We start from the raw sequence: 24,234 nt of genomic DNA on the forward strand, positions 1-24,234 counted from the left end.
GACCTACCAGTATATTTTTGGATTGTGGGAGGAAACCGGAGTACCCGGAGGAAACCCACGCAAGTACGGGGAGAATATACAAACTCCCCACAGTTAGGGCCATGGTGGGAATCGAACCCATGACCTCAGTGCTGTGAGGAGGTAATGCTAACCACTACACCATCCGTACTGCCCGTATGTGTAATATTGTATATATTGGGGGTCCGTCTAAGATCCCGGTGGGTTCCCAGCAGTCGAAATACCACAAGCCGGGATCCCGACACTAATCGGAATGCTGACACCAGCATCCCGAATAGGGTCACTTGCCTGGTGGTTGAATCCAGACCACCATGATCCCATATGAACAAGTGCTGGGAGACAGCGTCATTATGGGAGAGAAGACGCTGACACAAGATAGAGGTTGTGCGTAAGTCTAATATTGCTGAAAGGCAGAAGGGGGCCCGGGGGTTGGCAGGATGGCATCAGGATATAGTTTTCCAGGCCAGGACTGGCTCCTCCAGTTTCCCTGATGTCCACAGAGAGAGACCCCACATACACCCCTCAGTGCCAGCGCCTCTTTAATCTGCTGCCTCTGCCAGGGCTGCCATAAGGGGGGGATGGCTGGGACTTCAGTCACCCAGACCGAGAGGGAAGCTTGGGTGGCAGCTGTGTGATAGGGGCCAGGTTGCCAGCTGGCAGGGGTGTATCTACCCATTGGCCAGGATGGCACTCGCCAGGGATGCCAGGCAAGGAGGGGGCGCCATCTGGCAGTGCCATCCACGGCCAGGGGGTAGAATCCAGTAGTACTGTCAGACTTGGTGACTGTCTGCACCGCACCTCACTTGTAATCAGACTCAACATAAACTACAGCTCCCAGCATCCCTTGTTGTTGGGAGCTGTAGTTTATTTTGAGTCTGATTGATCACTAGTGCAGTGCTGTGCCGCTGGCAGTAACAGACAGTCACAAGGTACAATCCGGATTAAGTGAGGGGAGGGGTGGCACAAGACTGCACGGCACGGCATTGACCTTCGGGAAGTGGGCGGAGTGGAAGCAGGGGGGCGGAGCTACATAGCACTCAGTCAGTGCCAGGCAACCAGCAGCATGGAGGAGAGGGGGGGAGGACAAGGAGCTACTGAAGTCCATGCATTGTGTGTACCCTGTCTGTGACGTGAGGAGTGTAAACACTATATAGTCTGTCTGTCTGTGTGTCTGTGACTGCATTTATGTATGTGACTATATGTGTATGTATGTTTGTGTGTGTATAAGTATCTACTGTATTTGAGTATTAGTGTGTGACTATGTATGTGAATAAGTGTGTAACTATGTATGAATGTGACTGTATGTGTGTAACTATTTGTATATACTGCATGTGTGACTGTACTGTATATCATATGTACTATGTGTGACAGTATGTATGTAAGTGTATATGTGTGTGCCTATGGGCGAGATCAGATGTACTAATGGCAGTGGGGGTTATTCGGTAAGGATTGCAGAATGCATGCTGGGGAATGCTCATCCATCGCAGGGCAAGGCCGTCCAGCATGCTGCCTGCGACCACAATTTAATTGAACTGTGGAATACCCCCTGCAGCTAGGTTGCGTATACAGGTGGTCCGCCGCCATTTTTCACATAGGGGTGGCTGCGTGTGATGTCACTCAGCCTCCCCAAAAATGCAGATGGCCTGACCCCGTTTTCCCCTTGCCGCCCCCGCAACGGTCCATCACCGCCCCTCGCCCTCCGCCGTCAATCAGGCAGAGGTGTTTGCAGCCAATGTGATCCAATCGACGGAGCGCTGAGAACAGAGATATTGCAGTCGCATCCCTGAATGCGGTTTGACCGCATTCCACTTACAAATATAGAAATATATTTACTAGCACCGGTCCACATTTCTATTCTCTATTTGCATTCCCCATATGCCTTCCATAGACAGTGTTTCCGTATAGGGGTACTACTGTGTGGCATAACGTGAATAAGAGACACTACTGTGCGGTGTACTATGATACTGTGCGGCATACTGTGAATAAGAGACACTACTGTGTGGTGTACTATGATACTGTGTGGCATAACGTGAATAAGAGACACTACTGTGCGGTGTAATGTGATACTGTGTGGCATAACGTGAATAAGAGACACTACTGTGCAGTGTAATGTGATACTGTGTGGCATAACGTGAATAAGAGACACTACTGTGCGGTGTAATATGATACTGTGTGGCATAACGTGAATAAGAGACACTACTGTGCGGTGTAATATGATACTGTGTGGCATAACGTGAATAAGAGACACTACTGTACGGTGTAATGTGATACTGTGTGGCATAACGTGAATAAGAGACACTACTATAGTGTGTAATGTGATACTGTGTGGCATAATTTGAATTGGAATTACTTTACATGGGGCGCTCGGACCCCTAGATACACCCCTGTCAGCTGGTTACAGCTGACACACTGGCACACAACCATGGATGGTCAGATCCAGTGATATTTTGAATTTAACGTCAGCCAAGAGCCAATCAGGCTATGGGGCAGTGTGCGTGTATGTGTTAGTGGGGGGCCCTGCCTATATTCTCAGTCCCGGGCCTCACAATTTCTGATGGCAGCCCTGCTTGGGACACAGAAAAATGAGTGGGACGTCTTTACAGTATATGACGCCTCGTTTATTACTGAGTTACACCTCCACTGCACATAGAAATAGGTTTCTGCTCACTGAGCTAAGTTTTTACATTTTATTGTTAAAGCGAAGGCTGAATGTTGCAGTGCTAACAAATGAGAGTACCAGAGGAGTTTTGCATAATAAAATCCCTACAGTAAATGTTGAGTAAGTTAATTGTAACAGTGCTGTGTATAACACCTTACAGTGTTCATTATAACAGCGCTGTGTATAATACCTTAGAATAAGTTCATTATAACAGCGCTGTATATAACACCTTCTAATAATAGGATTTTAATTACCTACCGGTAAATCCTTTTCTCGTAGTCCGTAGAGGATGCTGGGGTCCACTTTAGTACCATGGGCTATAGACGGGTCCACTAGGAGCCATCGGAACTTTAAGAGTTTGAGAGTGTGGGCTGGCTCCTCCCTCTATGCCCCTCCTACCAGACTAAGTCTAGAAACTATGCCCGAGGAGATGGACATCTTCGAGAGAAGGATTTTACACAGATAGTGGCGAGATTCACACCAGCTCACACATACAAGGCACATCAAGCTAACTAGCTTAAAAAAAACAACAACGGCTGAACAAGATTACTTACCAAGTAACAAAAGAGTACTTAACCAAGAACTAAGCAGTAGTGAACTAAGTAACCCCTGCAGGATCACGAAGCGCTGGGTGGGCACCCAGCATCCTCTACGAACTACGAGAAAAGGATTTACCGGTAGGTAATTAAAATCCTATTTTCTCTTCCGTCCTAGAGGATGTTGGGGTCCACATTAGTACCATGGGGATGTACCAAAGCTCCCAGAACGGGAGGGAGAGCGCGGAGGCTCCTGCAGAACTGATTGACCAAACTTCAGATCCTCAGAGGCCAAAGTATCAAACCTGTAGAACTTAGCAAACGTGTTCAACCCAGACCAAGTAGCCACTCGGCAAAGCTGTAAAGCAGAGACACCCCGGGCAGCCGCCCAGGAAGAACCCACCTTACGAGTAGAGTGGGCCTTAACAGACATAGGACACTGCAATCCTGCCGTAGAATACGCATGCTGGATAGTGAACCTGATCCAGAGAGAGATTGTCTGCTTAGAAGCAGGACACCCAAGTTTCATGGGATCATACAGGACAAACAGAGAGTCCGATTTTCTGTGACGAGCAGTCCTCTTCACATAGATTTTCAGAGCCCTTACAACATCCAAGGACTTTGATGAAATTGAGGAGTCAGTAGCAACTGGCACCACAATAGGTTGGTTGATATGAAATGCCAACACAACCTTCGGAAGGAACTGCGGACGTGTCCGGAGCTCAGCTCTATCTTCATGGAAGATCAAGTATGGGCTTTTAAATTACAAAGCCCCCAACTCTGACACACGTCTAGCAGAAGCCAAGGCCAACAAAGTGACAGCCTTCCACGTGAGAAACTTGACCTCAACCTCCTGTAGAGGCTCAAACCAGTCCGACTGGAGGAACTGCAACACCACGTTAAGATCCCAGGGCGCCGTAGGCGGCACGAAGGGAGGCTGGATGTGCAGAACTCCCTTCAAAAAAGTCTGAACCTCAGGGAGGGCAACCAACTGCTTCTGGAAGAAAATGGATAGGGCTGAAATCTGGACCTTTACAGACCCCAACCTCAGGCCCATATCCACACCTGCTTGCAGGAAGAGGAGAAAAACGTCCCAGTTGAAACTCCACTGTAGGAAATTTCTTGGATTCACACCAAGATACATACTTTTTCCAAATGCGATGATAGTGTTTAGACGTTACTCCTTTCCTAGCCTGTATCAGGGTAGGAATGACTTTGTTCGGAATGCCCTTCCAAGGTAATATCTGGTGTTCAACCTCCATGCCGTCAAACATAGCCACGGTAAGTCTTGATAAGCGAACGGCCGCTGCTGCAGCAGGTCTTCCCGAAGAGGAAGAGGCCTCGGCTCTTCTAGCAGTAGATCCAGAAGCAATGAGGATTGCTTGAACTTTTGTTCTCCTTATGATTTTTAGAACTCTTGGAATGAGTGGAAGTGGAGGAAACACGTACACCGACTGGAACACCCACAGAGTCACTAGGGTGTCCACCGCCGAAGCTTCTTGTTGAGACGAGAGGCCATCATGTCTATTTGAGGTACACCCCCAAAGACTTGTCACCTCCGTGAACACCTCCGGATAGAGGCCCCACTCTCCTGGATGGAGATCGTGTCTGCTGAGGAAGTCCGCTTCCCAGTTGTCTACTCCCAGTATGAAGATTGCTGACAGCGCCAACGCGTGTTTTTCTGCCCAGAGGATGATTCTTGTTACCTCTGACATTGCAGCTCTGCTCTTCGTTCCGCCCTGTCGGTTTATGTAAGCCACTGTCGTTACATTGTCCGACTGCACTTGAATGGCCCGATTTCTTAGAAGATGGGTCGCTTGTAGAAGCCCGTTGTAGACTGCTCTTAATTCCAGAATGTTTATCGGCAGGCCGGCTTCCAGACTTGACCACCTTCCTTGGAAGGTTTCCCGTTGAGTGACTGCGCCCCAGCCCCGGAGACTTGCATCCGTGGTTAGAAGGATCCAGTCCTGAATCCCAAACCTGTGGCCCTCCAGAAGGTGAGGTAATTGCAGCCACCAGAAGAGTGAGATCCTGGCCTTTGGCGACAGACGTATTCTCTGGTGCATGTGCAGATGAGATCCCGACCATTTGTCTTGGAGATCCAGTTGGAAGGACCGAGCATGAAATATCCCGTACTGTAGAGCCTCGTAAGAGGCCACCATCTTTCCCAGAAGGCAAATGCACTGATGAACTGACACCCGGGCCGGCTTCAGGACATCCCGGGCCATTGTTTGTATCACCAACGCTTTTTACTCTGGAAGAAACATCCTCCGCACTTCCGTGTTGAGGATCATTCCCAGAAATGACAACCTCCTGGTTGGTTCCAAATGTGATTTTGGAAGATTCAGGAACCAACCATGTTCCTTGAGAAGTTGGATCGTGAGAGCTATGGACTGTAACAGCTTCTACTTGGACGATGCCTTTATCAGCAGATCGTTCAAATATGGAATTATGTTCACCCCCTGTCTGCGGAGGAGAACCATCATTTCCACCATCACCTTGGTGAATACCCTTGGTGCTGTGGAGAGGCCGAATGGCAGGGCCTGGAATTGAAAATGACAGTCCAACAGTGCGAATTGGAGATAAGCTTGATGCGGCTGCCAAATCGGAATGTGGAGGTACGCATCCTTGATATCCAGGGATACCAGGAATTCCCCCTCCTCCAGACCTGAAATCACCGCCCTTAGAGACTTCATTTTGAACTTGAACTCCCTCAGAAAGGGGTTTAGTGATTTTAAGTTCAGAATGGGCCAGACCGAACCATCCGGTTTCAGTACCACGAAAAGGTTTGAATAGTAACCTTTGTTTTGCATCTGGGGAGGAACTGGTACAATAACCTGTGCCTCCACCAACTTTTGGATGGCTCCCCGTAGGGTAGCCCTGTCTGCCGGCAAAGCTGGCAAGCCTGATTTGAAGAATCGGTGAGGAGGGGTCCAGGCTGGACGACACCCAGGCGTAACTGAAATGTCTGAGTCTTGCCCCCACTGGCCCTATCTCCGGGCCGCGCGGTCCACCGTCATGCTGAGGACTTTGGCGTACCTGAAGCAGGGTGTGGTATTGAAAGTTGAAAGTAACTAGGTCGACAATGTCTAGGTCGACCACTATTGGTCGACAGTAACTAGGTCGACAGGGTCTTTAGGTCGACATGTTCTAGGTCGACAGGTCAAAAGGTCGACATGAGTTTTTAATGTTATTTTGGTGTCGTTTTCTTCGTAGAGTGACCGGGAACCCCAATTAGTGCACCGCGTCCCCTCGCATGGCTCGCTTCGCTCGCCATGCTTCGGGCATGGTGCCTTCGCTCCGCTACCGCTTCGCTCGGCACAGATTACCGTTCCAATCGTAGTCTACGTGGATCGTTAAGTATGAAAAGGTTAAAAAAAAGAAAAAAATTGTGAAAAACTCATGTCGACCTTTTGACCTGTCGACCTAGAACATGTCGACCTAGACACCCTGTCGACCTCAAAAAGATATGTGAGGTGCCTCTATGCGCTATGGTGGAGCAACCTGAGAAATATTTTGAAAAGGAACCACAAACTATTCCACAAAACAGACAATATACAAAAAGAATCAAAATATTGCGCTCAGGCGCTCACACTTGAACACTTCCCTTAATAATTATTATGAGATGCGTCTTGAAATTTCTCTCCTTTCAATTGATCATGGAGTGTCCTCGTACATGTAAAAGAAAACAAATATACACTTACACCAAGTGTATTGGAAGGGGGAGCTCCCCAATATAATACATATTTTCCCTGTTTGTACTAATCACACAAGAAGGGGGGGGTGACCTATACATCATTTGGAAATAATACACGAGGATCGCGGTGTATATTTGTTTTCTTTTACATGTACGAGGACACTCCATGATCAATTGAAAGGAGAGAAATTTCAAGACGCGTCTCATAATAATTATTAAGGGAAGTGTTCAAGTGTGAGCGCCTGAGCGCAATATTTTGATTCTTTTTGTATATACCCTGTCGACCTAGTTACTGTCGACCAATAGTGGTCGACCTAGACATTGTCGACCTAGTTACTGTCGACTTTCAATCCGGATCCCCTGAAGCAGGCTTCTGTTCCTGGGAACCCGCGGCAGCAGGTTTCTTGGATTTTGGTCGACCTCCTCTAAAGAAAGTGTTAGACGGTTTGGCCTTTCTCGTTTTAACCCGAAAGGACTGTGATGCAGCTGAAGAAAACGGTTACTTCGTAACAGGTGCAGCTGAGGGGAGAAAAGGTGACTTACCCGCCGTAGCCATGGAGATCCATGCATCCAATGCTTCCCCAAAGAGAGCCTGACCTGTGTAGGGTAGGGTCTCCACACCTCTCCTGGATTCCGCGTCGGCAGACCACTGGCGCAGCCACAGTCCTCGACGAGCTGAGACCGACATGGAAGATATTCCAGCAGCCATTGAACCCAGGTCTTGCATGGATTCCACCATAAATCCTGCAGAATCCTGAACGTTACGTAAAAACAATTCAACGTCACTTTTATCCATTGTATCTAAATCCTCAAGTAATGTGCCTGACCACTTTACTATGGCTTTGGAAATCCATGCACAGGCAATAGTAGGACGTAGTATCGCCCCAGAAGCCGTGTACATGGATTTGAGCGTAGTATCAATTTTGCGATCAGCCGCGTCCTTTAAGGTGGTAGATCCTGGGACAGGTAAAACCACCTTTTTCGAGAGTCTGGATACATGCGTCCACTATGGGTAGGTTTTCCCATTTTTATCTATCCTCCTCAGGGAAGGGGAAAGCAACCAGAACCCTTCTAGGGATCTGGAATTTTTTCTCCGGGTTTTCCCACGCTTTCTCAAAAATAACATTTAATTCTTTGGACGCAGGGAAGGTTAGCGAGGCTTTCTTATTGTCAGTGAAGTAAGCCTCCTCAACCTAGTCAGGTATCAGCAATATTCAATACATCCCTGATAGCCTCTATCATCAACTGCACCCCTTTTGCAAGAGATGCAGCCCCCCGCAGCACATCCCCATCACCGTCTGCCGTGTCAGAATCGGTATCCGTGTCATCTTGCATAATCTGAGCAAGACCACGTTTGTGGGAACCTACAGAGGGGGGCCCTGAGATAACAGAACCGGACCAAACTGCCATAGAGTGTTGTAAAACCTGAGTTGTAGATTCATTCTGTGCAACCCTAGTAGAAATCTGAGTTATCATAGATTTGATAGAGGATAACCATTCAGGCTCCCTTCCTAGTATCTGCTCTAAAACAGTGCAATCCTGATTACATGGACTGAGATCATCCTGAGAAGACATATCCTCTGCAGCATATGACAGAGTCCCTGGACACAGCTAAATGGAGACCACAGACATTCCACACACACACACACACACACACACACACACACACACACACACACACACACACACACACACACACACGGGAGACTAGACAGAGTTTCACCCCCAGGAATGGCTAGAGAGAGAGACAGAGATTGGAGCCAACCCACACACAGCGCATTCAATGGTATAGGGAGACCCCAACCAGCGCTGACTGTGCACCTTAATAGGTTACACAGTCTTTACACAGTCTCCCACCTTCCTACAACCCCCTGGTACCGTAAGAGATAGCTGGAGTTGCTCTGGAGGGACTGCTCTTCACTGACAGCGTTTCTGCAGGCAGGAAAATGGCGCTGAACGCTGCTGGGTCCGCTCTGAGGAGAAGCTCCGCCCCCTTAATGGCGCTGTCTACCCGCTCTTCTGGAGATTATACTGGCCTGAGGAATTGTGCTGGCAGCGATCCTGGGAACCTGACAGGCTTGAGAGGTCAGCGTAGGGTGTAGGCGCTGGCTCAGGCCGCCCCTCACAGCGTCGCACTATGTACCACTAAGCCCTGGAGCGCAGTTAGTACTGCGCTCCATACCCTGTTGCCGCCATCTTCACACCGGCCCCCCCGCTTGCTAGGGGGGCTGGTGACTCACTCGCCACTGATCTTCTGGTTCTGTAAGGGGGTGGTGGCATGCTGCCGGGGTTAACGATCCCCTGTGGCGGGGAATGTTCGATCCCCTCAGGAGCTCAGTGTCCTGTCAGCGGAGATAGTGGCTCAGACCCCGCAGGGCGGACACTACTCCCCCCCCCCCCCCCCCCCCCCTTAGTCCCACGATGCAGGGAGGCTGTTGCCAGCAGCCTCCCTGTAAAATAATAAACTCTAAAATAAACTTTACTAAAGCAGCTCTGTAGAGCTCCCCTAGCTGTGACCGGCTCCTCCGGGCACATTTTCTAAACTGAGTCTGGTAGGAGGGGTATAGAGGGAGGAGCCAGCCCACACTCTCAAACTCTTAAAGTGCCAATGGCTCCTAGTGGACCCGTCTATACCCCATGGTACTAATGTGGACCCCAGCATCCTCTAGGACGTAAGAGAAAAGTTCATTATAACAGCGCTGCATATATCACCTTAGAATAAGTTCATTAATGCAGAGCTGTATATAGCACCTTAGAATAAGTTCATTATTGCAGCGCTGTATATAACACCTTAGAATAAGTTCATTATACCAACGCTGTATATAACACCTTAGAATAAATTTATTAATGCAGCGCTGTATATAACACCTTAGAATAAGTTCATTGTTGCAGCGCTGTATATATCACCTTAAAATAAGCTCATTATTGCAGCTCTGTATATAACACCTTAGAATAAGTTCATTAATGCAGCGCTGTATATAACACATTAAAATAAGTTCATTATAACAACGCTGTATAGAACACCTTAGAATAAGTTCATTATTGCAGCGCTGTATATAACACCTTAGAATAAGTTCATTATAACAGCGCTGTATATATCACCTTGGAATAAGTTCATTATTGCAGCGCTGTATATAACACCTTAGAATGAGTTCATTAATGCAGCGCTGTATCTAATAGGATTTTAGTACCTACCGGTAAATCCTTTTCTCCTAGTCCGTAGAGGATGCTGGGGACTCCAAAAGGACCATAGGGTATAGATGGGATCCGCAGGATCTTGGGCACACTGAAAAGACTTTGACTGGGTGTGAACTGGCTCCTCCCTCTATGCCCCTCCTCCAGACCTCAGTTATAGGAACTGTGCCCAGGAGAGACGGACATTTCGAGGAAAAGATTTTTTGTTTAAACTAAGGGCTAGAACATACCAGCCCACACCACAACATACCGTACAACCGGAGTAACAGTAAACCAGATAACAGTATGAATTTAACTACAGCAACAAGCTGAAACAACAAATACACAACCCGTGTGTAAACCAATGCAACTAGCAATAATACACTGCAAGTAACCGTCCGCACTGGGATGGGCGCCCAGCATCCTCTACGGACTAGGAGAAAAGGATTTACCGGTAGGTACTAAAATCCTATTTTCTCTGACGTCCTAAGTGGATGCTGGGGACTCCGTAAGGACCATGGGGAATAGCGGCTCCGCAGGAGACAGGGCACAAAAGTAAAAGCTTTAGGATCAGGTGGTGTGCACTGGCTCCTCCCCCTATGACCCTCCTCCAAGCCTCAGTTAGGTTTTTGTGCCCGGCCGAGAAGGGTGCAATCTAGGTGGCTCTCCTAAAGAGCTGCTTAGAGTAAAAGTTTTGTTAGGTTTTTTATTTTCAGTGAGTCCTGCTGGCAACAGGCTCACTGCAACGAGGGACTTAGGGGAGAAGAAGTGAACTCACCTGCGTGCAGGATGGATTGGCTTCTTAGGCTACTGGACACTAGCTCCAGAGGGACGATCACAGGTACAGCCTGGATGGGTCACCGGAGCCGCGCCGCCGACCCCCTTGCAGATGCTGAAGAGAGAAGAGGTCCAGAAATCGGCGGCTGAAGACTTCCCAGTCTTCTTAAGGTAGCGTACAGCACGGCAGCTGTGCGCCATTGCTCTCAGCACACTTCACACCAACGGTCACTGAGGGTGCAGGGCGCTGGGGGGGGCGCCCTGGGCAGCAATGAAAGTACCTATGCTGGCTAAAAATACATCACATATAGCCTCTGGGGCTATATGGATGTATTTAACCCCTGCCAGGTTGTCAGAAAAACGGGAGAAGAAGCCCGCCGAAAAGGGGGCGGGGCCTATTCTCCTCAGCACACAGCGCCATTTTCCTACACAGCTCCGCTGCTAGGAAGGCTCCCAGGCTCTCCCCTGCACTGCACTACAGAAACAGGGTTAAAACAGAGAGGGGGGGCATTTTGTGTGGCGATATTATAATATATTAAGATGCTATAAGGGAAAACACTTATATAAGGTTGTCCCTGTATAATTATAGCGTTTTGGTGTGTGCTGGCAAACTCTCCCTCTGTCTCCCCAAAGGGCTAGTGGGGTCCTGTCCTCTATCAGAGCATTCCCTGTGTGTGTGCTGTGTGTCGGTACGTGTGTGTCGACATGTATGAGGACGATGTTGGTGAGGAGGCGGAGCAATTGCCTGTAATGGTGATGTCACTCTCTAGGGAGTCGACACCGGAATGGATGGCTTATTTAGGGAATTACGTGATAATGTCAACACGCTGCAAGGTCGGTTGACGACATGAGACGGCCGGCAAACCAATTAGTACCTGTCCAGGCGTCTCAAACACCGTCAGGGGCTTTAAAACGCCCATTACCTCAGTCGGTCGACACAGACACGGACACTGACTCCAGTGTCGACGGTGAAGAAACAAACGTATTTTCCATTAGGGCCACACGTTACATGTTAAGGGCAATGAAGGAGGTGTTACATATTTCTGATACTACAAGTACCACAAAAAAGGGCATTATGTGGGGTGTGAAAAAACTACCTGTAGTTTTTCCTGAATCAGATAAATTAAATGAAGTGTGTGATGATGCGTGGGTTTCCCCCGATAGAAAATTATTGGCGTTATACCCTTTCCCGCCAGCAGTTAGGGCGCGTTGGGAAACACCCCCTAGGGTGGATAAGGCGCTCACACGCTTATCAAAACAAGTGGCGTTACCGTCTCCAGATACGGCCGCCCTCAAGGAGCCAGCTGATAGGAGGCTGGAAAATATCCTAAAAAGTATATACACACATACTGGTGTTATACTGCGACCAGCGATCGCCTCAGCCTGGATGTGCAGCGCTGGGGTGGCTTGGTCGGATTCCCTGACTGAAAATATTGATACCCTTGACAGGGACAGTATTTTATTGACTATAGAGCATTTAAAAGATGCATTTCTATATATGCGAGATGCACAGAGGGATATTTGCACTCTGGCATCAAGAGTAAGTGCGATGTCCATGTCTGCCAGAAGATGTTTATGGACACGACAGTGGTCAGGTGATGCAGATTCCAAACGGCACATGGAAGTATTGCCGTATAAAGGGGAGGAGTTATTTGGGGTCGGTCCATCGGACCTGGTGGCCACGGCAACAGCTGGAAAATCCACCTTTTTTACCCCAAGTCACATCTCAGCAGAAAAAGACACCGTCTTTTCAGCCTCAGTCCTTTCGTCCTCATAAGGGCAAGCGGGCAAAAGGCCAGTCATATCTGCCCAGGGGTAGAGGAAAGGGAAGAAGACTGCAGCAGGCAGCTCCTTCCCAGGAACAGAAGCCCTCCACCGCTTCTGCCAAGTCCTCAGCATGACGCTGGGGCCGTACAAGCGGACTCAGGTGCGGTGGGGGGTCGTCTCAAGAGTTTCAGCGCGCAGTGGGCTCACTCGCAAGTGGACCCCTGGATCCTACAAGTAGTATCCCAGGGGTACAGATTGGAATTCGAGACGTCTCCCCCTCGCAGGTTCCTGAAGTCTGCTTTACCAACGTCTCCCTCCGACAGGGAGGCAGTATTGGAAACAATTCACAAGCTGTATTCCCAGCAGGTGATAATCAAAGTACCCCTCCTACAACAAGGAAAGGGGTATTATTCCACACTATTTGTGGTACTGAAGCCAGACGGCTCGGTGAGACCTATTCTAAATCTGAAATCTTTGAAAACTTACATACAAAGGTTCAAATCAAGATGGAGTCACTCAGAGCAGTGATAGCGAACCAGGAAGAAGGGGACTATATGGTGTCCCTGGACATCAAGGATGCTTACCTCCATGTCCCAATTTGCCCTTCTCACCAAGGGTACCTCAGGTTTGTGGTACAGAACTGTCACTATCAGTTTCAGACGCTGCCGTTTGGATTGTCCACGGCACCCCGGGTCTTTACCAAGGTAATGGCCGAAATGATGATTCTTCTTCAAAGAAAAGGCGTCTTAATTATCCCTTACTTGGACGATCTCCTGATAAGGGCAAGGTCCAGAGAACAGTTGGAGGTCGGAGTAGCACTATCTCAAGTAGTTCTACGACAGCACGGGTGGATTCTAAATATTCCAAAATCGCAGCTGATTCCGACGACACGTCTGCTGTTCCTAGGGATGATTCTGGACACAGTCCAGAAAAAGGTGTTTCTCCCGGAGGAGAAAGCCAGGGAGTTATCCGAGCTAGTTAGGAACCTCCTAGAACCAGGCCAAGTGTCAGTGCATCAATGCACAAGAGTCCTGGGAAAAATGGTGGCTTCTTACGAAGCGATTCCATTCGGCAGATTTCACGCAAGAATTTTTCAGTGGGATCTGCTGGACGAATGGTCCGGATCGCATCTTCAGATGCATCAGCGGATAATCCTGTCTCCAAGGACAAGGGTGTCTCTTCTGTGGTGGCTGCAGAGTGCTCATCTACTAGAGGGCAGCAGATTCGGCATTCAGGACTGGGTCCTGGTGACCACGGATGCCAGCCTGAGAGGCTGGGGAGCAGTCACACAGGGAAGAAATTTCCAAGGAGTGTGGTCAAGTCTGGAGACTTCTCTCCACATAAATATACTGGAGCTAAGGGCAATTTACAATGCTCTGAGCCTAGGAAGACCTCTGCTTCAAAGTCAACCGGTGCTGATCCAGTCGGACAACATCACGGCAGTCGCCCACGTAAACAGACAGGGCGGCACAAGAAGCAGGAGGGCAATGGCAGCAAGGATTCTTCGCTGGGCGAAAAATCATGTGATAACACTATCAGCGGTGTTCATTCCGGGAGTGGACAACTGGGAAGCAGACTTCCTCAGCAGGCACGACCTCCACCCGGGAGAGTGGGGACTTCATCTGGAAGTCTTCCACATGATTGTGAACCGTTGGGAAAGACCAAAGGTGGACATGATGACGTCCCGTCTGAACAAAAAACTGGACAGGTATTGCGCCAGGTCAAGAGACCCTCAGGCAATAGCAGGGACGCTCTGGTAACACCGTGGGTGTACCAGTCGGTGTATGTGTTCCCTCCTCTGCCTCTCATACCCAAGGTACTGAGAATTATAAGACGGAGAGGAGTAAGAACTATACTCGTGGCTCCGGATTGGCCAAGAAGGACTTGGTACCCGGAACTTCAAGAGATACTAAGAAGGGACTTGCTTCAGCAAGGATCATGTCTGTTCCAAGTCTTACCGCGGCTGCGTTTGACGGCATGGCGGTTGAACGCCGGATCCTAAGGGAAAAAGGCATTCCGGAAGAGGTCATCCCTACCCTGGTCAGAGCCAGGAAGGAGGTGACCGCACAACATTATCACCACATTTGGCGAAAATATGTTGCATGGTGTGAGGCCAGGAAGGCCCCCACGGAGGAATTTCAACTCGGTCGATTCCTGCATTTCCTGCAAACAGGAGTGTCTATGGCCCTCAAATTGGGGTCCATTAAGGTTCAAATTTCGGCCCTGTCGATTTTCTTCCAGAAAGAATTGGCTTCAGTTCCTGAAGTCCAGAAGTTTGTCAAGGGAGTACTGCATATACAACCCCCTTTTGTGCCTCCAGTGGCACTGTGGGATCTCAACGTAGTTCTGGGATTCCTCAAATCACATTAAACCGCTCAAATCTGTGGATTTGAAATATCTCACATGGAAAGTGACCATGCTGTTGGCCCTGGCCTCGGCCAGGCGAGTGTCAGAATTGGCGGCTTTGTCTCACAAAAGCCCATATCTGATTGTCCATTCGGACAGGGCAGAGCTGCGGACTCGTCCCCAGTTTCTCCCTAAGGTGGTGTCAGCGTTTCACCTGAACCAGCTTATTGTGGTACCTGCGGCTACTAGGGACTTGGAGGACTCCAAGTTGCTAGATGTTGTCAGGGCCCTGAAAATATATGTTTCCAGGACGGCTGGAGTCAGGAAAACTGACTTGCTGTTATCCTGTATGCACCCAACAAACTGGGTGCTCTTGCTTCTAAGCAGACGATTGCTAGTTGGATGTGTAGTACAATTCAGCTTGCACATTCTGTGGCAGGCCTGCCACAGCCAAAATATGTAAATGCCCATTCCACAAGGAAGGTGGGCTCATCTTGGGCGGCTGCCCGAGGGGTCTCGGCTTTACAACTTTGCCGAGCTGCTACTTGGTCAGGGGCAAACACGTTTGCAAAATTCTACAAATTTGATACCGTGGCTGAGGAGGACCTGGAGTTCTCTCATTCGGTGCTGCAGAGTCATCCGCACTCTCCCGCCCGTTTGGGAGCTTTGGTATAATCCCCATGGTCTTACGGAGTCCCCAGCATCCACTTAGGATGTCAGAGAAAATAAGAATTTACTTACCGATAATTCTATTTCTCGTAGTCCGTAGTGGATGCTGGGCGCCCATCCCAAGTGCGGATTGTCTGCAATACTTGTACATAGTTATTGTTACAAAAATCGGGTTATTATTGTTGTGAGCCATCTTTTCAGAGGCTCCGCTGTTATCATGCTGTTAACTGGGTTCAGATCACAGGTTGTACAGTGTGATTGGTGTGGCTGGTATGAGTCTTACCCGTGATTCAAAATCCTTCCTTATTGTGTACGCTCGTCCGGGCACAGTATCCTAACTGAGGCTTGGAGGAGGGTCATAGGGGGAGGAGCCAGTGCACACCACCTGATCCTAAAGCTTTTACTTTTGTGCCCTGTCTCCTGCGGAGCCGCTATTCCCCATGGTCCTTACGGAGTCCCCAGCATCCACTACGGACTACGAGAAATAGAATTATCGGTAAGTAAATTCTTATTTTCTCTTACGTCCTAGAGGATGCTGAGGACTCCAAAAGGACCATGGGGTCTATACCAAAGCTCCAACACGGGCGGGAGATTGCGGACGACTCTGCAGCACCGATTGAGCAAACATAAGGTCCTCCTCAGCCAGGGTATCAAACTTGTAAAACTTAGCAAAGGTGTTTGAACCCGACCAAGTAGCTGCTCGGCAAAGCTGAAGTGCCGGGACCCCCTCGGGCAGCCGCCCAAGATGAGCCCACCTTCCTGGTAGAATGGGCCTTCACTGATTTTGGCATCGGTAGCCCAGCCGAAGAATGAGCTTGCTGAATCGTACCACAAATCCAGCGTGCAATAGTCTGCTTCGAAGCAGGATGACCACTCTTGTTGGAAGCATACAGGACAAACAGCGCCTCTGACTTCCTGGCCACCGCCGTTCTGGCGACGTAGATCTTCAAAGCTCTTACAACATCAAGAGACTTTGGAACTGCCACAGCATCCGTAGCCACAGGTACCACAATAGGTTGGTTAATGTGAAACGAAGAAACCACCTTCGGCAGAAATTGTTGACAAGTCCTCAATTCCGCTCTATCCGAATGGAAGATCAAGTACGGACTCTTGTGAGATAAGGCCGCCAACTCAGACACCCGCCTGGCAGATGCCAGAGCCAACAGCATGACCACCTTCCAAGTGAGAAACTTTAACTCAACCTTACGCAAAGGTTCAAACCAGGAAGACATAAGAAACCGTAAGACCACTTCAAGATCCCATGGTGCCACCGGGGGCACAAACGGAGGATGGATATGCATCACTCCCTTCACAAAAGTCTGAACCTCAAGGAGAACAGCCAATTCCTTCTGAAAGAAGATAGATAAAGCCGAAATCTGCACCTTGATGGAACCCAATTTCAGGCCGGCATCGACGCCTGCCTGCAAAAAATGGAGAAACCGACCCAAGTGAAATTCTTCCGCAGGAGCAGCTTTAGTCTCACACCACGAAACATACTTTCTCCAAATACAGTGATAATGTTTCGCCGTAACCTCCTTCCTTGCCTTAAGGAGAGTGGGAATGACCTCCCCGGGAATACCTTTCCGAGCTAAGATTTGGCGCTCAACTTCCAGCCGCGGTAAGTCTGGAAACACGCATGGTCCCTGCAATAACAGGTCCGTTCTTAGAGGGAGCGGCCAAGGATCTTCCACAAGTAATTCCTGAAGATCTGGATACCAGGACCTTCTTGGCCAATCTGGAACGACAAGAATCGCTTGCATCCTTGCTCGTCGAATGATTCCCAATACCTTTGGAATGAGAGGAAGCGGAGGGAACACATACACCGACTGAAACAGCCACGGAGTTACCAGGGCGTCCACTGCACTGGCTTGGGGTCCCTTGACCTGGAACAATACCTCGGAAGCTTCTTGTTGAGGCGAGACGCCATCATGTCGATCAGCGGAGTTCCCCAACGCTTCGTCACTTCTGCAAATACCTCTTGGTGAAGAGCCCACTCTCCTGGATGGAGATCGTGTCTGCTGAGGAAGTCTGCTTCCCAGTTGTCCACTCCCGGAAGAAAGACTGCTGACAGAGCGCTCACGTGCTGTTCCGCCCAGCGAAGGATTCGTGTGGCCTCCGCCATAGCCGCCCTGCTCCTTGTTCCGCCTTGACGGTTTATATGCGCCATCGCTGTTATGTTGTCCGACTGTATCAGGACAGGCCGACCCTGAAGAAGGCTTCTTGCTTGTAGCAGGCCGTTGTAAATGGCTCTTAACTCGAGAACATTTATGTGGAGACAAGATTCCTGGAGTGACCATTTCCCCTTGAAATTTCTTCCCTGGGTGACTGCGCCCCAGCCTCGGAGACTTGCATCTGTTGTCAACAGGACCCAATCCAGGATACCGAATCGGCACCCTCCTAGGAGGTGAGACCTTTGTAGCCGCCACAGGAGAGAAATCCTGGCCCTGGGAGATAGACTTATCTTCCGGTGTATGTGCAGGTGAGATCCGGACCACTTGCTCAGCAGATCCCACTGAAACACCCGGGCATGAAACCTGCCAAACGGAATGGCTTCGTACGCCGCAACCATTTTCCCCAGAACCCGAGTACATTGATGAATCGAAACACATTTCGGCCTCAGAAGCTCCCTGACCATCGTCTGCAGTTCAAGAGCTTTGTCTTCCGGAAGAATCACCTTCCGTAAGCCCGTGTCCAGAATCATGCCCAGAAAGGGCAACCGAGTGGTCGGAATCAACTGAGACTTTGGCAAATTTAGCAGCCAACCGTGTTGTCGCAAAACCGACAGAGACAAATTCACATTTCTCAGCAACCGTTCCTTGGACCTCGCCTTTATCAGGAGATCGTCCAAGTACGGGATAATTGTAACCAACTTGCTTGCGAAGGAGAACCATCATTTCTGCCATCACTTTGGTGAAAATCCTCGGGGCCGTGGAAAGCCCAAACGGCAACGTCTGAAATTGTTAATGAGAATCCTGTATCGCAAACCTGAGGAAGGCTTGATGCGGAGGATATATCGGGACTTGTAAGTAGGCATCCTTTATGTCTACTGACGCCATAAAATCCCCCCCTTCTAGGCTGGAAATCACAGCTCGAAGAGATTCCATCTTGAACTTGAAAACTTTCAAGTATGGATTGAGGGATTTTAGGTTCAGAATCTGTCTGACCGAACCGTCCGGTTTCGGTACCACAAAGAGGCTCGAGTAGAACCCCTTTCCCCGTTAGAACGGGGGGACGGGAACAATGACCCTCTGTTGACACAGCTTTTGTATTGCTGCCTGCACCACCTCCCTGTCCGGAAGAGACATTGGTAAGGCCGAAATGAAAAACCGGTGAGGGGGCACCTCCTGAAGCTCCAGCTTGTACCCCTGAGATACTATATCTAGGACCCAAGGATCCAGGCCTGATTGAACCCAGACCTGACTGAAGATCCGCAGACGGCCCCCCACTGGTCCGGACTCCCCCAGGGAAGCCCCAGCGTCATCCGGTGGACTTGGTAGAGGCAGGGGAGGACTTTTGGTCCTGTGCGCCTGACACTGCCGGCGACTTTCGTCCCCTTCATCTACCCTCTGAAGCGAGGAAGGACGAACCCTTTCCACGCTTGTATTTATTCGGACGAAAGGACTGCATCTGCTGATGTGGTGCCTTTTTCTGTTGTGTGGGAACATAAGGAAGAAAAGACGACTTACCCGCAGTCGCGGTAGACACCAGGTCAGCCAAGCCGTCACCAAACAAGACATTACCCTTGAAGGGGAGAGCTTCCATAGCTCTCTTGGAGTCGGCAACAGCATTCCATTGATGGATCCACAGCGCCCTCCTGGCCGAGATCACCGTGGCATTGGCTCTTGATTCCAAGAGACCATCATCCCTCGCCGCATCCTTCAGGTCATCCGCAGCGTCCTTGATATAACCAAGAGTCAAAAGAACATTATCTTTATCAAGTGTATCCATATCAGCAGCTAAATTCTCAGCCCATTTAGCAATAGCACTACTCACCCATACCGACGCCACAGCAGGTCTGAGCAATGCACCTGTATTGGCGAAAATGGACTTCAGAGACGTCTCCAGCTTGCGATCCGCCGGATCCTTGAGAGCTGCCGTGTCAGGGGACGGAAGCGCCACCTTCTTAGACAACCGAGATAGAGCCTTGTCGACATTTGGAGACGACTCCCATTTTTCCCTGTCATCAGAGGGGAAAGGATACGCCATGTAAATTCTCTTGGGAATCTGCCACCTCTTGTCCGGCGACTCCCAAGCCTTTTCACAAAGAGCATTCATTTCACGAGAGGGGGGAAATTTCACCTCAGGCTTTTTCCCTTTGAACAAGCAAATCCTTGTTTCCTGCACCGCAGGTTCGTCAGAAATATGTAAAACATCCTTTATAGCCACAATCATGTACTGAATACTCTTAACTAACCGTGGATGTAAAGCAGCCTCAGTGAAGTCGACATCGGAATCAGAATCCGTGTTGGTATCCGTATCTACCAACTGAGTAAAAGGCCGCTTTTGCGACCCTGATGGGGTCTGCACCTGAGATAAAGCATCCTCCATGGATTTCCTCCATACCTGAGTCTGAGACTCCGATTTATCTAACCTTTTAGACAAAGAGGCCACATTTGTATTAAGTGTACTTAACATTGTAAGTAAGTCAGGTGTCGGCTGCGCCGACAGTGCCAACTCCAGACCCACATCTGCTCCCCCAGCAACCTCCTCCGGGGAATAACAGCCTCAGATATGCCGACACGGAGTATCGACACACCGACACACACACACTGCCTCAGCTAGGGGACAGACCCACAAGGAAGCCTGGATAGAGAAACACAGAGGGAGTATGCCAGCTCACACCCCAGCGCCCATATATCCCACTAAACAATATATGTTGACAGCGCTGCTAGGAATAAAAATAATTATGCACCAATAACTGTGCCCCCCCCCCGATTAGCTCCCTGTTACTTGTAGTGGAGCTTGGAGGTCCCGGGCCAGCGCCTCATGCAGCGGCGTGGATGAAAGAAAATGGCGCTGGTGAGCCGCGCGGCTAAGCCCCGCCCCTTCCCGGCGCGCTTCAGCCCGCTAAAATTTTAAAAATGAAAAAGGCGGCGGGGTATGAAAAACGGTTCCGAGGCACCGAAAAGCCTTCTGCCAGCTTCCCAGACCCAGTAACATGCTGCCCAGGGCGCTCCCCCCCCCCCAGCGCCCTGCACCCTGTGAGTGCCGTTGGTGAAGTGTGTGGGAGCATGGAGCGCAGCGCTGTACCTCGTTACTGGAGTCTTCTGCCGTCACTGAAGTCTTCTGTCTTCTGCATACTCACCCGGCTTCTTTCTTCTGGCTTCTGTGAGGGGGGTGACGGCGCGGCTCCGGGAACAAGCAGCTAGGCGCATCAAGTGATCGAACCCTCTGGAGCTAATGGTGTCCAGTAGCCTAAGAAGCAGAGCCCTTGAACTAAGAAGAAGTAGGTCTGACTTCTCTCCCCTCAATCCCACGATGCAGGGAGCCTGTAGCCAGCAGGTCTCCCTGAAAATAAAAAACCTAACATAAAGTCTTTTCTTAGGAACTCATGGGGAGCTCCCCTAGTGAGTGTCCAGTCAGTCCTGGGCACAAAGTCTAACTGGGGTCTGGAGGAGGGGCATAGAGGGAGGAGCCAGTTCACACCCAGTCAAAGTCTTTTCAGTGTGCCCAAGCTCCTGCGGATCCCGTCTATACCCCATGGTCCTTTTGGAGTCCCCAGCATTCTCTAGGACGTAAGAGAAAACACCTTAGAATGAGTTCATTAATGCAGCGCTGTATATAACACCTTAGTTCATTATAACAGCGCTGTATATATCACCTTAGAATACGTTCATTACTGCAGTGCTGTATATATCACCTTAGAATACGTTTATTATAACAGCGCTGTATATATCACCTTAGAATAAGTTCATTATAACAGCGCTGTATATATCACCTTAGAATAAGTTCATTAATGCAGCGCTGTATAGAACACCTTAGAATAAGTTTCTTAATGCAGCGCTGTATATAACACCTTAGAGTAAGTTCATTATAACAGCGCTGTATATAACACCTTAGAATAAGTTCATTACTTCAGCGCTGTATATATCACCTTAGAATAAATTCATTATAACAGCGCTGTATATATCACCTTAGAATAAGTTTATTATAACAGCGTTGTATATATCACCTTAGAATAAATTCGTTATAACAGTGCTGTATGTAACACCTACGAATAAGTTCATTATAACAGCGCTGTATATATCACCTTAGAATAAGTTCATTATTGCAGTGCTGTACATAACACCTTAGAATAAATTCATTAATGTAGCACTGTATATAACACCTCAGAATAAGTTCATTAATGCAGCGCTGTATATAACACCTTAGAATAAGTTCATTATAACAGCGCTGTATATAACACCTTAGAATAAATTCATTATAACAGTACTGTATATATCACCTCAGAAGAAGTTCATTAATGCAGCGCTGTATATATCACCTCAGAATAAGTTCATTAATGCAGCACCGTATATAACACCTCAGAATAAGTTCATTAATGCAGCGCTGTATATAACACCTCAGAATAAGTTCATTAATGCAGCGCTGTATATAACACCTCAGAATAAGTTCATTAATGCAGCGCTGTATATAACACCTTAGAATAAGTTCATTATAACAGCGCTGTTTATAACACTTTAGAATAAGTTCATTATAACAGCACTGTATATATCACCTTAGAATAAGTTCATTATAACAGTGCTGTATATATCACCTCAGAATAAGTTCATTAATGCAGCGCTGTATATAACACCTCAGAATAAGTTAATTAATGCAGCGCTGTGTATAACACCTCCAGAATAAGTTCATTAATGCAGCGCTGTATATAACACCTCAGACTAAGTTAATTAATGCAGCGCTGTATATAACACCTTAGAATAAGTTCATTAATGCAGCGCTGTATATAACATGCACAAACCAGGCATGTACTAATGGCCACTTAGAAATGCTTTCATGTTGTTCTGTTCCCAAAACATATGACGACCTCCTTTCCCTACAGAATGGATCCAGTGAAAAACGAGAGATCCGACAGTTCCAGTTTATGGCATGGCCGGACCATGGCGTTCCAGAGTACCCCACGCCTATCCTGGCCTTCCTGCGCAGGGTGAAGGCCTGTAACCCCTCCGACGCGGGTCCTATGGTTGTACACTGCAGGTAAGAGGCAGAGTACGGTTTCCGTGGGTAACCCTCCATTAGCAGGAGATACGTTCCTCATTCATTTCACTCTGCAAACACAGCTAATATCAGGAAATATCCAAAAAGTCGACATCAATGCTGTCAACTGTCAAAATGTCGACGAGACAATGCTGACACGGTTGTAATGTTATTTAGAGCATTTAATTCAAAGCGTGATCCTAATACATCTTGTTTAAAATTCTAAAATCGACACGGTAAAACTTCTTTAAATAACATTACACCTGCGTCAACATTGTCCCATCGGCATAACGTTGAAGATATGTTGACTGTCAATGGTATCAAGGTCGACTTCGTAACTACGTCCACTACTGTCGTGTTTCCACTGAAAATGTTTTATAGAGTATTAGAGTCTGACGTGAATGAGAGAGCTCGGTCTGAATATATTGCTGTATCTTCCATATGGTAGTGAACTGTAACTGGAGAAATAATACCCCTTTCACACCGCAAACCCGGGTCAGATTAAATGGACTTTTTTTGGCTCAGAAAGATGAGGTGTCAGAAAAGGACAAAATGAGAGGGTGGGGACAGCTCACAGCACTGCAGGAATTGTGGCGGACAGAGCTATGTTTTTATACACAATTGCATCTTTAACTGTTCCAGTAATCTCTGTAATTCTTAATGCTCTCTGTTCTCTCCTGTGTAGCAGGGCTCAGGCTGCTGACATCATGAAGGCACACAAAGAACAGCCAATCAGCACTTATACATGAATGCAGGGTTGAATATCCCGGGTTGGCACTTTAGAGTGCACACTGACCCGGATCCAACCCGTGTGTAACACTGCTTTTATACCGGGTTGAAATGCAGGGTTACTCCACCCGGGATATTCAGAAGTGGTGCTTTTAGACGGGTCGCAATATCCCGGGATATATTTGCGGTGTGAAACCAATCAGATATCAGCAGCTATGCATTACTGAGCTAATGTATGTCTGATATACTGTTTATGCTCAACCAAATCTGACCTCTATACGGTATGTCCTATTACTTTATCATTTTATTTTGTTACACTTTATTTGGGGTGTTAGTAGATTGCATTTTCAGAACTTAACATTAAGCTACGTCTGCTGAAAAACAATACTTTGGCTACTGCATAGAAAGTGGGCATTCCTGATGTTGGAATGGGCTCAGCACAGGAGAGAGAGATCCCTCAGCACTGAGGGGTTAAATAAATTTGATGGAATATTAAAAAAAAAAAAAAAAATCGCTAGAAAGTTATTATACTGATGTTCAGCTGCCTAGCACATTATGGGGCAGATGTATTAACCTGGAGAAGGCATAAGGAAGTGATAAACCAGTGATATGTGCAAGGTGATAAAGACACCAGCCAATCAGCTCCAATATGTAAATTAACAGTT

General features: G+C 48.4%; 1 protein-coding gene across 19 annotated transcripts in view; it reads left to right on the plus strand.

Annotated features, from left to right (window-relative positions):
• Positions 1-24,234, plus strand: part of PTPRF (protein tyrosine phosphatase receptor type F) — a 1,358,330-nt gene that overhangs the window by 1,328,194 nt on the left and 5,902 nt on the right. For all 19 annotated transcript variants that reach the window (XM_063939338.1, XM_063939337.1, XM_063939347.1 and 16 more), the window contains one exon: positions 22,686-22,840. In XM_063939338.1, the coding sequence (XP_063795408.1) occupies positions 22,686-22,840 (155 nt within the window). The remainder of the gene's footprint in view (positions 1-22,685; positions 22,841-24,234) is intronic.

The sequence above is a fragment of the Pseudophryne corroboree genome, chromosome 9 (genome assembly GCF_028390025.1).
Source record: "Pseudophryne corroboree isolate aPseCor3 chromosome 9, aPseCor3.hap2, whole genome shotgun sequence".
Lineage (NCBI taxonomy): Eukaryota > Metazoa > Chordata > Amphibia > Anura > Myobatrachidae > Pseudophryne > Pseudophryne corroboree.